At 44.1% G+C, this 14861-nt stretch overlaps 1 protein-coding gene across 4 annotated transcripts in view; it reads left to right on the top strand.

Annotated features, from left to right (window-relative positions):
* RAPGEF4 (Rap guanine nucleotide exchange factor 4) overlaps window positions 1-14861 on the top strand; it is a 626758-nt gene that overhangs the window by 417402 nt on the left and 194495 nt on the right. For all 4 annotated transcript variants that reach the window (XM_063933451.1, XM_063933450.1, XM_063933452.1 and 1 more), the window contains 2 exons: window positions 10816-10937; window positions 13122-13305. In XM_063933451.1, coding sequence (XP_063789521.1) covers window positions 10816-10937; window positions 13122-13305 — 306 coding nt within the window. The remainder of the gene's footprint in view (window positions 1-10815; window positions 10938-13121; window positions 13306-14861) is intronic.

Here is a 14861-nt window from a genome sequence, read left to right as displayed (position 1 = left end):
GGTAAGAGACTTCCCACATAACATCAGCGAAACATTCGTAGCTAAAAGTATCTCCCAAGCCTGAAAGTAATAAATAGAGTCTACAGGCAGTGGCTTAACCCCGTAGGTGCAGGGGAAGCAGCTGCTACGGGGCCATTCATGTCTGTAGGACCCACCGCTCCCCTGCACCTAGTCACGCACAGGCTTCTCCACTGCTGCTGAGGCAGAGAGTGAGGGGTGCTCGTGTGGCCCCTGTCATGACACAGTCTCGCAGCAGAAGCTCACTTACAATGTACAGATGGGTCCATGTTTATCTCGACCTTTAATAGGATTAACTAAGCCAGGGCAGTCGGACTTAATCCCCTGCTGTATTGTTCTCTGTATTGTCTTGCAGCTGAGAACAATAGATGAAGGGTTTATGCTAATAAATCATGTTGTGCCTAGGCGCAGAAAACTACTTAAGATAACCGTGGACCCATCTGTAATAGCGGCGGCTGCATGTCCTAACAGCAGCAGGCGGCCGCTATCCCTGACCGCACTGCAAATCTTCTCCCCACGCTGATAAGATATGGGTTTGAGTGTCTGTATGTATGTATGTATGTACCTATCTGTATATTGTATGATTGTATATGTACCTATGCATATGTATATATGTGTACACACATATATTTGTGTATCTATGTATATGTGTACATACAGTATAGATTTCTGGGTTTCCATAGTATGTATGAGTGTATGTAAGTAGCAGGTCAGAATTGTAGTGTTTAGTGTAGGATGTGAGGGGTCAGTGCTGTAGTGTAGAGGGTAGAGGGGTCTGGAATGTTGTGTAGTCTATAGAGTGGTCACCAATGTTAGTGAAGGCCAGCAGGTAGGAGGACGAGGCATACAGCATGATCCTCTACACATAAGTTCCTGCTGCTCCTCATACCCGGTCCCTTGCCCCTTCTCTCCCAGCTCTTCCCTACTGACCAGTGGGTCACCTTAGTTGTCCAATGGATGTGCTACCTTGGGTAGTGTCAGGCCCTGTCCCTTCTTTGCTTTTCTGACACCCATCACCTCAAACTCCATGGTAGGTTAATTTGACAATAATGCGGGCGATACACCTGTAGCACCATTATTCCGATCCGATCCCCAAGGGGCGGATATCAATGATCAACGTTCTGTGTGGAAATCGGCAAAAAAACAGCATGTTGAAAACCTCTGACTTCCTGATCCTGATCATTTTGGCCAGAATCTGCTAATTGAGGATTTCAAACATATTAGATTCCCCGTTCCCTCGACCTCGGCACCCGCTGAAGGGGGCAAATGAATCCCTGCGTCCATGTTATAGAGAATGTAGATTGTAATCTACATTGGGGCAGGGACTGATGTGAATGACTGAAATATTATCTGTAAAACTCAGCGGAATATGTGTTGGCTATATAACTTAATAAATAGGTACATGTTTTTTGCCTATATGTAAAGTTATAGTATATCCTTTCCCCTAGAGGTCAGTCTGCAGTCTGGAGGTCATATATCATTGGTATGTATAGTTATTATCACTACAATAGGTGTGCCATATTTTATAGAAAAGTAAATTAAAAGATCACCATGAGAGATAGTTGCACGAATGTGCATAAATATAAATGCACTTATAATACATGCCAGAATCATATTCATGAAGAAAGGTGACTTTACCCGGCAGGTCTTACAGTATGTTTGGAACACCTGTTGCTGTCTCCAGCATTGGGGGTAATTCCAAGTTGATCGCAGCAGGAAATTTTTTAGCAGTTGGGCAAAACCATGTGCACTGCAGGGGGGGCAGATATAACATTTGCACAGAGATTTAGATTTGGGTGGGTTATTTTATCTCTGTGCAGGGTAAATACTGGCTGCTTTATTTTTACACTGCAAATTAGATTGCAGATTGAACACACCACACCCAAATCTAACTCTCTCTGCACATGTTATATCTGCCTCCCCTGCAGTGCACATGGGCCCTCATTCCGAGTTGATCGCTCGCAAGGCGAATTTAGCAGAGTTGCTCAGGCTAAGCCTACGCCTACTGGGAGTGTATCTTAGCTTCTTAAAATTGCGACCGATGTATTCGCAATATTGCGATTACAAACTACTTAGCAGTTTCAGAGTAGCTTCAGACTTACTCGGCATCTGCGATCAGTTCAGTGCTTGTCGTTCCTGGTTTGACGTCATAAACACACCCTGCGTTCGCCCAGACACTCCCCCGTTTCTCCGGCCACTCCTGCGTTTTTTCCGGAAACGGTAGCGTTTTTATCCACACGCCCCGAAAACGCAGTGTTTCCGGCCAGTAACACCAATTTCCTGTCAATCACACTACGATCGCCGGAGCGAGGAAAAAGCAGTGAGTAAAAATACTATCTTCATTGTAAAATTACTTGGCGCAGTCGCAGTGCGATTATTGCGCATGCGTACTAAGCGGAATTTCACTGCGATGCGATGAAAATTACAGAGCGAACGACTCGGAATGAGGGCCATGGTTTTACCCAGTTGCTAACAGAATTCCTGCTGCGATCAACTTGGAATTACCCCCATTGAGTGACATTATCAGGCATATTCAATTAGCCGTGCGGCTAATTGCCCCATAGCGCTGGGAAAGGCTATCCAATTATCGCGCTAAAACCCACTAATTCTGCAGAATCAATGGGTTTTCCCCACGTGTGAAATGATTGGGCCATTTTCTCACAGACTTTACCTCACATCTCATTAAGCTATGAGGAAAAGTCCCCAGTCGGGGATTCCCTGCTAGTTGAATTGGTCCAGAGCGGAAATTATCCGCCGGGTTAATTGAATATGCCTGAGTGTAAATGATTGCAGGGATAAATTCTATCTCACTGGGCCTAAGAAACAGTTGCTATAGAAGTCATCATTTGTACATGGGCTTCTCTGAAGCGGCTTTTACTTAAAATATTGAAATATTCTTCCCCCTGCCAGCTTTCATTTGTGTTTATGGATGCTTAAAAAAAACATATTTTGGTGAGCATAATTCTTTTCGCTCAGTGTTGCGTTATCAGAAATATGCCCTGGCTTTAAATCCATGTAATGCTTAATTGCAAATCTATAGATGCAGACAATGTGTAGGCCCTACACACTGGCCGATTTTCAGAAAGATATGAACGATCTCGTTCATAGATGAACGAGAACTCGTTCATATCTTTCAGTGTGGAGACTCCAGCGATGAACGATGCGCGTCCCCGCGCTCGTTCATCGCTGGTCTCCCGTCGGCTGTGCATGCAGGCCAATATGGACAATCTCATCCATATTTGCCTGCACTTCAATGCAGCCGCGTGACGGGGGGAGTGAAGAAACTTCACTCCCCCCGTCACTGCCCCCCCGCCGCCGGGTCGCTTGTCTGCCGTATCCGCCTTCGGGCAGCTCGGCGGCGGGTCGGCCAGTGAGTAGGGCCCTTAGTAGTACTAGAAAATTGAGGCTTCGCATGTGAAAGCAATTTACATTGTTTATGTTCTTGCCTATAAAGTACAGATGTGCTGATAATGAGTAAAAGTTGCTTTTAGTTGTAACAGGCGTTCTGCCCATGTCTAAATAACCCTTAGCCACATTGCATATATTTTAATTTAATGAAACATGAAGCTTAAGAAATCCAGTCTCTACCTTGTGCCAGCAATTAACATCCTTAAACAGTTGTTACAGTAGTTGTACTTTGCCAGAGGCTTTACATACCTTATGGGCAAATGCAGACATATTGAAACATTGTAGCAATTATCTCCAAATTGACAGCTGCCATGTCACTATACGGAGTTGCAGGCATTGATGTAAGATGACCTACAATAAGTGGTTGAACCTTATTAGGCAGGTTAAAACTTCCAAACTAGCCCAACCATCGCTCATTCTAACTTTGGGGGTGATTCAGACCTGGTCGCTGCTGTGCGTTTTCGCACAGCGGGCGATCAGCAATAGACTGCGCCTGCGTATGCACAGCAATTCACACGTGCGTCGGACAACAAGAACAACGGGCATCGCCGGTCAGCAACAGGATGGTGCGAAAACTCCAATCACAAGGGCGTTCGCAAGGTGATGGACAGGAAGAGCCCGTTTGTGGGTGGTAACTGACCGTTTACTGGGAGTGTCAGGAAAAACGCAAGCGTTTTCAGGGGGGGGGGGGGCGTGTGGTGTCAGCTGCGGCCCTGATCAGCCCCTTCTCATCGCACTGAAGGAGTAAGTCCTGGGCTGCGCAGAGACTGCACACAGTGGATTTTTGCAGCTCGGCGTACACATGCGATCACACACTTGCACAGCGAATTTACACTCCCCCTTGGGCGGCGACTATCTGATCGCAGGACAGCAAAGCTAGCAGCCCAGAGATCAGGTCTGAATCACCCCCTTTATTTCCCGAGATACACCGTTCCCAGATAAATGATAATCACCAGACTGTTTCCTCTTGTAAAATGTTTCGTTCAGTTAACACTTTACTCTTTGATGGGGAGATGTATCAAAGCTTGGAGAGAGACAAAGTGGAAAGCGATAAATTACCAACCAATCAGTTCCTGTCATTTCCAAACACAACCTGTAAAATGACAGATTAGAAGCTGATTGGTACGTCTCTCTCTCCACTTTCTCTCTCTCCGAGCTTTGATAAATCTCCCCCTGATTCCTTTATGCAGCCATTCCATTGCTTGCATGATACCACGATCTGACTTATTGTACACCCTGGAACAGTCAAACAGAAACACTCCTGACAGGACAGTTACAGCCAATTAAAATGCGGTCTAAGGAACTTATTAACATAAAACCTTTTTAGCAGTAGAACCATAATAGGCAAGACGCAGCCAAATAGATGGGCATATGTCAGCCGCAATAAATAAAATCAATATTACAATATATAAACTTTGACATAGCTGTGTATAATTTATGTGAGATGTCAACTTTTTATTTTTATGTATTATCCTTCAATAGTGCTGAACAGGGCCTGAAGTGACAACCAGAGTAACAGATGGTAGGGCTTCATAGCAGCATTTACCACCGCAAGCTTACGCAGTGCAAAACTAGCACTTACCATACCAATATAGTAATATTATTTTATTATTCACCATTTTTCAGATATATACTGGCTGTATAAGTGCTGTGCTTGGTGGATACATGTTTCAACCAGGGTAATTATATAGTATGTAGTATAAATAAATCAGTAAAAAGAAAAAAGAGAATATTCTGCAATAACAGCCATTGACGCACGTGTCCCTGCATGCCAAAACAGCATGCTTACCCACCGTCCCAGGAACGGCTGGGATGCTCCTGAATCTTGGGGGTGCTCCCAGCTACGCAGAAGAACATTTAAGTCTCCCGCAGCTGCCCGCTGTCCACCTGGCAACGCCCACTTCCCAAGTAAAGTGGACGGGCCAGGGGAGACCAATGATGCGATTTGCACTGAATCACGTCATCATAGCCATGCTCCCTGCTTTAAATTGCTGCTACTCTCATCATCGTATAGCAGGGGCAGGGCCGCAGTGCTGCAAACACGACCCTCACTCCACTCACCTATGCCACGCCACCTCACCATAAGCAGTTCTGGCAGCCGTAGCCTCCATCCTGCCTAAAGCAGTCCAGCAGGGCTGGGAAGGAGAAAGCAACAGCTGTCACCACTCTCAGCTCTTTAACCACTTAACTGACAATTTATTTCGCCGAAAACCGCTCCGAAATTGTCGGGTTTTTTTTATGAGTGATTTAGGTGAAGAACATGACTTTAACCCTATCCCAAATGATTTTAGTTTAAAAAAAGAATAAAAAATATATTTTTTTATTTAAAAAAAATATTTTTTCTTCAAACATCGAAACATCGATCGGGAACATCGCGGCTTTCAATTTGAAAGCCGGGACAGCCTGCAGGTATGCAGGGGGGGTCAGGGGGTGGCTTGGGAAGGTTCATTTACTCTCCCCAGCGGCTGCCATTGTCTGCAGCTGCTGGAGGGGGGGGAATCCTGCCGTGCTGACCGATCAGCAGTACGGCAGACACAGGGGGAGAGTGTAGAGAGGCAGAGGGACCTTCCGGTCCCTCTGACAGCAGCAGCCGGAGGGAAGTTTATCTTCCCTGCTGCTGCTAATACTCTCTATCTGACTGGTCGCATCCTGTGCGACCAGGTCAGATAGAGCACTTGCCAGCATGGTCGCATCTGATGCCAGGCAAGTGGTTAAAGCTTTGCTCCCTGACGTCAGCCCCAATGCTTCCCTGCTCTGTGTCATCCATCCTGCCCAGCCCTTTCCTAGGTGTGCAATATCTCAGTGTGTATGGATCTGCCTGTTGTGCTGATGAATCTGCCTGTTTTTCAGTGGTGGGTGCAACTTAGGGGTCTATTCATGAAGCAGTGAAAAGCGTGGAGAAGTGAGCCTGTGGAGAAGTTGCCCATGGCAACCAATCAGCTGCTCCGTACAATTGTATAAATCGTATAAATGTTCCCGGCCGTTCCGACAGGCAATGGGACGATATTTTGCGTTGTGCGTACATACTGCATAATGCAGAGGGACAGCGACATGATATAAGCATGGCATCATACACAATCTCTTCTGATTGACTGTGCTGCATGGCAAACCAGAAGATGTTGCAAATGACCCGCGGGAGTGCGCAATTGTCGGTACACCCTGGGCCTAATTCAGATGTGGTTGGAGGTGCTATCACCTCCTTGGAAGCAGCAATGATAGTGCTGTATGGTGATGCAGCATGAGGCGTCTATTATATGCAGACGCCTCCGGCTGCAGTGGTGATCCGACCTGCATCCTAGGTGCCGTGCAAGCTGCCCATTGCAGAGGCCAGGAATTCTCTGTGCAACCACGGAGGTCCTTGGCCTCTTCCCAGACCCTAAATGCCTCCATTTGGAGAAACAGAGGCTGTCGTCACCCCTTTCCCACTCCCAAACAGCATCAGGCTGTCAATCAGTGACAGTCTGATGTTGGACGGCGTCCTGTGTCACAGGACCCGTTCATGCATGTGCATAACGGGTTCTGTGCATGCGCAAAGTACTGATAATCTGTATTTTGCGCTGCAGGGTGCGCCTCCATCCACAACTGAATCAGGCCCACTGTGTGATCCAAAAATTTGCCTGGAAACTACATATCGTGCCGATATCGCTCCAGTGTGTATCCGGCCTTAAACAAGAAATAATTGTAAAATACATTGAACACTGAACTCACCTTTGTGCGGCACTGTTGTCCAGTTCTTTCATCATTTACAGCATCATATTATTATGTGGTTTATATTTGTAGAGGGCTGACAATCAGTATATACTGTAATGTGCTGATATCTGTTACTAGAAGTTGTAGGAAGTGATCAAGAAAATCTAATAGCCTAAAGGTTAATGAGTTTATGACCCAAACTACTAGTTACCTAGGAGCATTAAGGGGCACCTACTGAAAGTTTGAGGTAAAATATGGGAAATCTTGGACGATGAAGCAATAAAAATGAAAATTTGGGTTTACCATGATAATATACATTTGATCTGATTTGCTGTGTTTTATCTCAGTCTCCCATTTCCGTTCCCTGCTACCACAGACCATATCTACAGCTGACAAAGCGTTTCTTCATCCTTTTTTCCAATTTTTAATTAGCTAATATTGTTCACATAATGGATTCCAGAGTTAATTTGGAGATTAATCTAAATACATTTTAGGGCATTTAAATCGGCATTTGGGAGCAAATGACTTATTTTTGTTCAGTTGTGATTTTTATGCTGGAGCATGTTATCTGCATATTGTATTAGTCTATTTACTAAGCCTTGGATGGAGATAAAGTGTCTGGAGATAAATTGCCAGCCAATCAGCTCCTAACTGTCTTTTTTCAAACACAGCGTATGACATGTCAGTTAGGAGTTGATTAGCTGGTACTATTTATCTCTGTGCCAGGGCCGGTTCTTGCCCTTGAGGCACCCCGGTCGAAAAATAGGGGCGTGGCTTCATACAGGGGGATGGTCAGTTACGCCCCCTGTAGAGCTGCGCCCCCATTTGTGCCCCCTGTACAGTAGCACCGCTTACAAAAAAAAAAAAAAAGAATACTTACTATCCCCGCTCCTTATTCCCGACCGCTGCAGACCTCCGCCGGCGCCGCTCCTCTCCTCTCCTCGGATCTATGGGAGAGACGTCATGACATCTCTCCCATAGCACAGCATAGACAGACACTAGAGGTCAATTATGACCCCTAGTGTCTGTGCCAGTCCCACAATGCTGTGCGGTGCGCGATGACGTCACAGCAAAGGTCCTCTCCATGAAGGGAAACTAGACGGGTAGCGTCTAGTTCCCTTCACAGTGGGGGGCACTGCCAAACAGTAGCGGATCTTGCCATGGACCGGCGCCCTCCGGAAGGCGGCGCCCGGGCAAAAGTCCTGCTTGCCCGTGGCTAGATCCGCTACTGCTCTGTGCACTTTATCTCCATCCAAGGCTTAGTAAATAGACCCTTTGTTGATTTCTTAATATTGTTATGATTTCTCCTCCCAGTAGGGTTGTCCTAAAAAGGTGTAAAAATATTATTACATTCCCTTTCATACCTGTTTGACTTTGCTCTATTTTCTTCCATTCCATTCTCATTCCTCAGACATCTCCTTGCAGTTTATTATCATCTGATGCATATTCTAAGCCTTAGAGAGTGATAAAGTGGAGAGAGATAAACACTGCTTGTAACATGACAGTTAGTAGCTGATTAGCTGGGAATTTATCTCTCTCCACTTTATCACTCTACAATTCTTAGTACATCTGCCCCCTTGTTTAATATTCTCCTACATGTTCCTGTGCTATGCACACAAATCCCATACATATGGTATGCCATCATGTCAGCCCATTGTTGGTATCCCCTGTACTTAGGGGCAGATGTATTAAGCCTGGAGAAGTGATAAAGAAGTGATTAGTGGAAGGTGATAACGCACCAGACAATCATTACGGGTTTGAAAAAATGACAGGAGCTGATTGGCTGGTGCGTTATCACCTTCCACTTATCACTACTTTATCACTTCTCTGGGCTAAATACATCTGCCCCTTTATTTCTTATTGAATTAACCCCTATATCTCTAGATAGCCGATACATCAATCAATGGATTCCTCGATGGCCAAACCGATTCGCTGATCAGCCTACTCCGATGATCGCCAATTGTCGGTTGATCCTCAAATCTAACATGTTAAAAATCGCTGCCCTGCTGATTCCAATCATTTGTCAATTGAAATTGGTGAATGCAAGATTGTCCAACATGTTGGATTTTCATCTGACCCAATTATCAGTAGAACGGAGATTTGGCCCAATACATTTTGGATATATGGGCCCCAGTTTTCTTGTGAGATCAGACATATTGGTACTACTGATGTCAGTCCCTCCATTTCTTCCTCTTTGTTATAAATCATCTCTTTTATCTACTTTCATTTTATAATTGTTTATGTCTATTTAAGCTTTCTTATCTTTCCATCCAAACTGCTCCTTTCCTCCCTAACTATCTCCTTAACGTTTCTCAAGTGCTCATCAGCTATTGTATTGTGATATTATGATCTCATCTCTCCTTAGGGAGGAGTCAAACAATAGCATCTGCAAAAACGGGTGATCTCTGTACTACGGGGGTAATTCCAAGTTGATCGCAGCAGGAAAATTTTTAGCAGTTGGGCAAAACCATGTGTACTGCAGGGGAGGCAGATATAACATGTGCAGAGAGAGTTAGATTTGGGTGTGGTGAGTTCAATCTGCAATCTAAATTGCAGTGTAAAAATAAAGCAGCCAGTATTTACCCTGCACAGAAACAAAATAACCCACCCAAATCTAACTCTCTCTGCACATGTTATATCTGCCGCCCCTGCAGTGCACATGGTTTTGCCCAACTGCTAAAAAATTTCCTGCTGCGATCAACTTACGTACAGTAACATCATCACTGAACTAAATGAAAGTACTGTAACAATATTTTTGTATAAGTATCCCTAAGTATTAAAGTAATACAAAACAAAATTACTGTATCTTTGAGATATTGCTGGTTAATCTAGTTCCTTTTCCTCAGATGGCGCTAATTATACCTTTAGATCTAATCTCCTGTCACCATATTCTTTTAATCAATATACTAATTATAGTAAAAGAAGCTATATCTTGTTCAACATCCTACTTTGTGCAACTCTTTGAGTATATTCCTATTTTAATGCTGACGTTCCATTTGGTAATATTTGATGTCTCATATGATCTTCAGGGCCAATTAATTAATATCAACGAAGAGCCGCTAGAATTCTAAAAATTGTTACTGTGCTTTTATCACTTTCATCTATGGGTGACTCGTCTCCTATTTCTGCGCCTCCGTCCCTGAGATCTCTGTACAGTCTTCAGGAATTCTCCATTCTAGTGTGTTACATGCAGATTATGATTAAGGCATGTCCAATACATGTGAACAAGGGGCAGTACGGGTTGTGTATTGGTTTGTAATGATGCAGTACTGATTGTGTAATAATTAGCATTACTGCCTCACAGCACTGAGGTCATGGGTTCGATTCCCACCATGGCTCTACCTGTGTGGAGTTTGTATATTCTCCCCGTACTTGCGTGAGTTTCCTCCGGGTACTCCGGTTTCCTCCCACAATCCAAAAAATATACTGCTAGGTCAACTGGATCATAACAAAAAAATTAACCCTAGCATGAATGTGTGTGCGTGTACATGTGATAGGGAATATAGATTGTAAGCTCCACTGGGGCAGGGACTGATGTGAATGGCCAAATATTCTCTGTAAAGCACTGCGGAATATGTGTGCGCTATATAAATAACAGGTAATAAATAAGAAACCGCCATGTGTTACATTTATAAGCAAAGAATTGTGTCCATGTTCTTAAAATGTCAAAGGTCTTGATATAAATCTGTTTCCTGACAGACAATGCTGTGTAGGAACTGAACTGGTGGACTGGTTGATGCAGCAGAGCTCCTGTGTTCATTCCCGGACGCAAGCGGTGGGCATGTGGCAAGTGCTCCTGGAGGAAGGTGTCCTAAACCACGGTAAAGCCCATTTCCCATACTGTAACTGAAGCCGGGATATCGCTGTCTCCTGCACACGTTGGGCCTGATTCCAATTCGTTGGGCCTGATCCCGATTTGTACTCACATGCCTACGCAGCTGCGGGCTTTTAGCCTTACGGACCTGCTAGCCATTGCAAATAAAGCTGTTGTCCAGAAGAGATTAGGGACACCCACCGGAGTCATCGCAAGGTCTTCAGCAACACATACACGGCACTGACGCAGAAACGGGAAACATTGGCTCTCCGAGTGAGTCTATAGTCACGCAGACTGGCTGCAGCAGTAGCGACATTGGTGACATGTTTCTCTACGTACACGATTGCAGCTTAAGGCAGTAAGGCACCCCAAAACGGGCATGACACACTTGTGTTTTTGCTCCTACTCCCCGTTACCTCCCCAAACGGTCCCCTCCTGTCAGTCACTCTGCGATTAAATCCTCACTACAAACATCATTGATAATCATTCAGTTGTGTGAACATCGGCATGTGTACAGATCTGAATCAGCCCGTGTTATGTGAGGGGGCGACACTGGCTGATACTGAACGGCTGCATTCCCAGTATTATTGGGTCAGCTCTCCTCAAGGTTTCTTTGCTGTGTATTATCTACCTGTGAGTACTGCAGTTGCTGCCATCTGTCAGATACATTGTGAATGACTGGCACTGCTTAGCAACATTGGTATCTATAAAAATATTAATTGCAGTCTTCTTTGTTTCCATGGTTGCAGATGTTGGTTAGGTCAGTTATGCCTCACATCTGCCAAATGACAGAAACAGAGTGTTCTAGAGTGTTCAACTTCCAATTTCAGGCAGATGCTAGGGTAATCAGCATATTGATTTTAATTACGCAAATACTCTTTATAATATTGGAATGGAGCTTTAAATCCTCAAAGACATAATGGCTATCTAGTTTTAAGTTTCCAGACTTACCTTGCCTATATAAGAGAGCAACTGCTGAGTCTACCATGGTTTTCTGCTAATAATTACATACATTTCCCATACACGGACAAATTTAAGTCCAGTTTTATGACACTCATGGGTGACCAAATTAAACAAATCTAATTACTCATCATGCAGTGCAAGCAGCTGGATAACACGTGGCCCTACTAGTTATTAGTGGGGTCAGCAAATATTCACACAGTCAGCTGATGATCACAAGACACTTACCAGATTGACCTACCAAATGTTCATCCAAATTGATGTGTTTTTGGGCAGCATTGCTATAAAAAAATGTTGCCATGCATTTGTACTTTAAATTGTGAGTCACTTATACTTAATATGAATATACTGTATATATAAGAGTTGTATATTAGTGAGCTGACATATGACACATGTAAGATTTGGAAATTAAAGTGTTAAACACAAAAATTAATTATGTCGGGTTGCATTGAACAGCAGATTCTCAGGGTAGAGTCTTAATTGGTTTATGCTAAAGTATTAACAGTATTATTTACAGACAACTCATCTCATTGATCACTCCCAGAGCTTCCGTACTTTCAGAATTTATATAATGACTATACCTTGCCCTCTGCTGGCTGTTTAGGTTATACATTGCAGATGTGTTACCATAGGCACTCTTGCTATCAATGGGGGTAATTCCAAGTTGATCGCAACAGGAATTTTGTTAGCAGTTGGGCAAAACCATGTGCACTGCAGGGGAGGCAGATTTAACATGTGCAGAGAGAGTTAGATTTGGGTGGGGTGTGTTCAATCTGCAGTCTAATTTGCAGTGTAAAAATAAAGCAGCCAGTATTTACCCTGCACAGAAATAAAATAACCCACCCAAATCTAACTCTTTCTGCACATGTTATATCTGCCTCCTCTGCAGTGCACATGGTTTTGCCCAACTGCTAACAAAATTCCTGCTGCGATCAACTTGGAATTACCCCCCATGTACACAATTATTGCTGTGCTTTACAGTAATAATTGTTATTTCCAACCTAGAATTATTCAGCTTATTTTACTTCTATACAGTGCATTTGGTACGAACATCATTTATTAAGCGACAGTCAAAACTTAAGCTTAAAAAGTAATTCTATTGCTAAATGGTATGTTTTAGAATAAAACAAAATACATCTACTGTATCTGTGAGACTTGATCTAATAATGTTTGTAATATTGTTTATTTTAGTTGTACTCTTACTTACTCTATGTCTGTTATTACCTCTCAGTTGACCAAGAATACTACTTCCAAGATAAATACCTGTTCTACCGATTCCTGGAGGATGAACATGAAGAGCTGCCTATGCCTACTGATGAGGAGAAGCGGGAAAGTGATGAAGACCTCCAGGATACTTTCCTTCTCTTGTCCCAAATAGGACCTGACGCGCACATGAGAATGATACTCAGAAAGCCGTAATTTATTTTCCTGTTTCTTGCTTGTGTATCACATAGCCAGTACTTAACCTGATAAAATATTCTAAAATGTATATATACATACATAGACAGTGACAGCATCACCAACTCTGGATGTAATTATGAACAAAGAGCACCTTTTTATCTGTATATACAGCTGAAAGGAAATTGATGAGGTACTCCTCACAAAATATATTTCTTTAACAAATCAATCAAATCTCCCCAAACTGATATATGTCCTGGACCCAGTTTTCTCAATGTCCTACAGAATCATCAATGAATATAACCACCAGTGTCATTTTTCCATAATATTGATTTGAAAAAGTTATTCTTTAAATCCACATACAGTAAGGCACCTCTCAGTGTTTAGGGGTCTATTTACTAAGCCTTGCTTGGAGATAAAGTGGACAGAGATAAAGTACCAGCCAACCAGCTTCTAATTGTCATTTTTCAAACATAGCCTGTGGCATGGCAGTTAAGAGCTGATTGGCTGGTACTATGGGGGTCATTCTGAGTTGATCGCACGCTGCAACTTTTTGCAGCCGTGCTATCAGATAGTCGCCGCCTATGGGGGAGTGTATTTTAGCATAGCAAGTGTGCGATCGCTTGTGCAGGGGAGCTGTACAAAAACATTTTGTGCAGTTTCTGAGTAGCTCTGAACTTACTCAGCCGCTGCGATCACTTCAGCCTGTCAGGTCCCGGAATTGACGTCAGACACCCACCCTGGACACGCCTGCGTTTTCCTCTTCACTCCCAGAAAACAGTCAGTTGCCACCCCGGAATGCCTTCCTGCTGTCAGTCACCTTGCGATCGCCGCTGCGATGAAAATCTTCGTTAGTACATTCGCTGCCTAGCGTTCCCCGTCGCCGGGCAGCAACGCGCCTGCGCATTGCAGACGCAGCGCATGCGCATTCTGGACCCAATCGCACGGCTGCGAAAAACTGCAGTGTGCAATCGGGCCGGAATGACCCCCTTTATCTCCGTTCACTTTATCTCCCTCCAAGGCTTTAGTAAATAGACCCCTTCGGGGGATATTTACTAAGCAGTGATAAAAGTGGAGAAGTGAGCCAGTGGAGAAGTAGCCCATGTCAACCAATCAGCTGCTCTGTTTACTGTTATAGTATGCAAATTATAAATGTTACATCAATGCTGATTGGTTGCCATGGGCAACTTCTCCACTGGCTCACTTCTCCACTTTTATCACTGCTTAGTAAATGTCCCTCTTAGGGGGTCATTCCGAGTTGATCGCTCGCTAGCTACTTTTAGAAGCCGTGCAAACGCATAGTCGCCGCCCACGGGGGAGTGTATTTTCCCTTTGCAGGAGTGTGAATGCCTGTGCAGCAGAGTGGCAGCAAACACATTTTGTGCAAAACAAGACCAGCCCTGTAGTTACTTATCCTGTGCGATGATTGCTGCAACGAATGACACGGTAATGACGTCAGATACCCGCCCAGCAAACACCCGGCCATGCCTGCGTTTTTCCAAGCACTCCCAGAAAACGGTCAGTTGACACCCATAAATGCCCTCTTCCTGTCATTCTCCATGCGATCGGCTGT

This window comes from Pseudophryne corroboree, chromosome 7 (assembly GCF_028390025.1).
Source record: "Pseudophryne corroboree isolate aPseCor3 chromosome 7, aPseCor3.hap2, whole genome shotgun sequence".
Classification (NCBI taxonomy): domain Eukaryota; kingdom Metazoa; phylum Chordata; class Amphibia; order Anura; family Myobatrachidae; genus Pseudophryne; species Pseudophryne corroboree.
The sequence above is the reverse complement of the archived record's forward strand: the minus strand, read 5'-3'. Positions and strand labels throughout refer to the sequence as shown.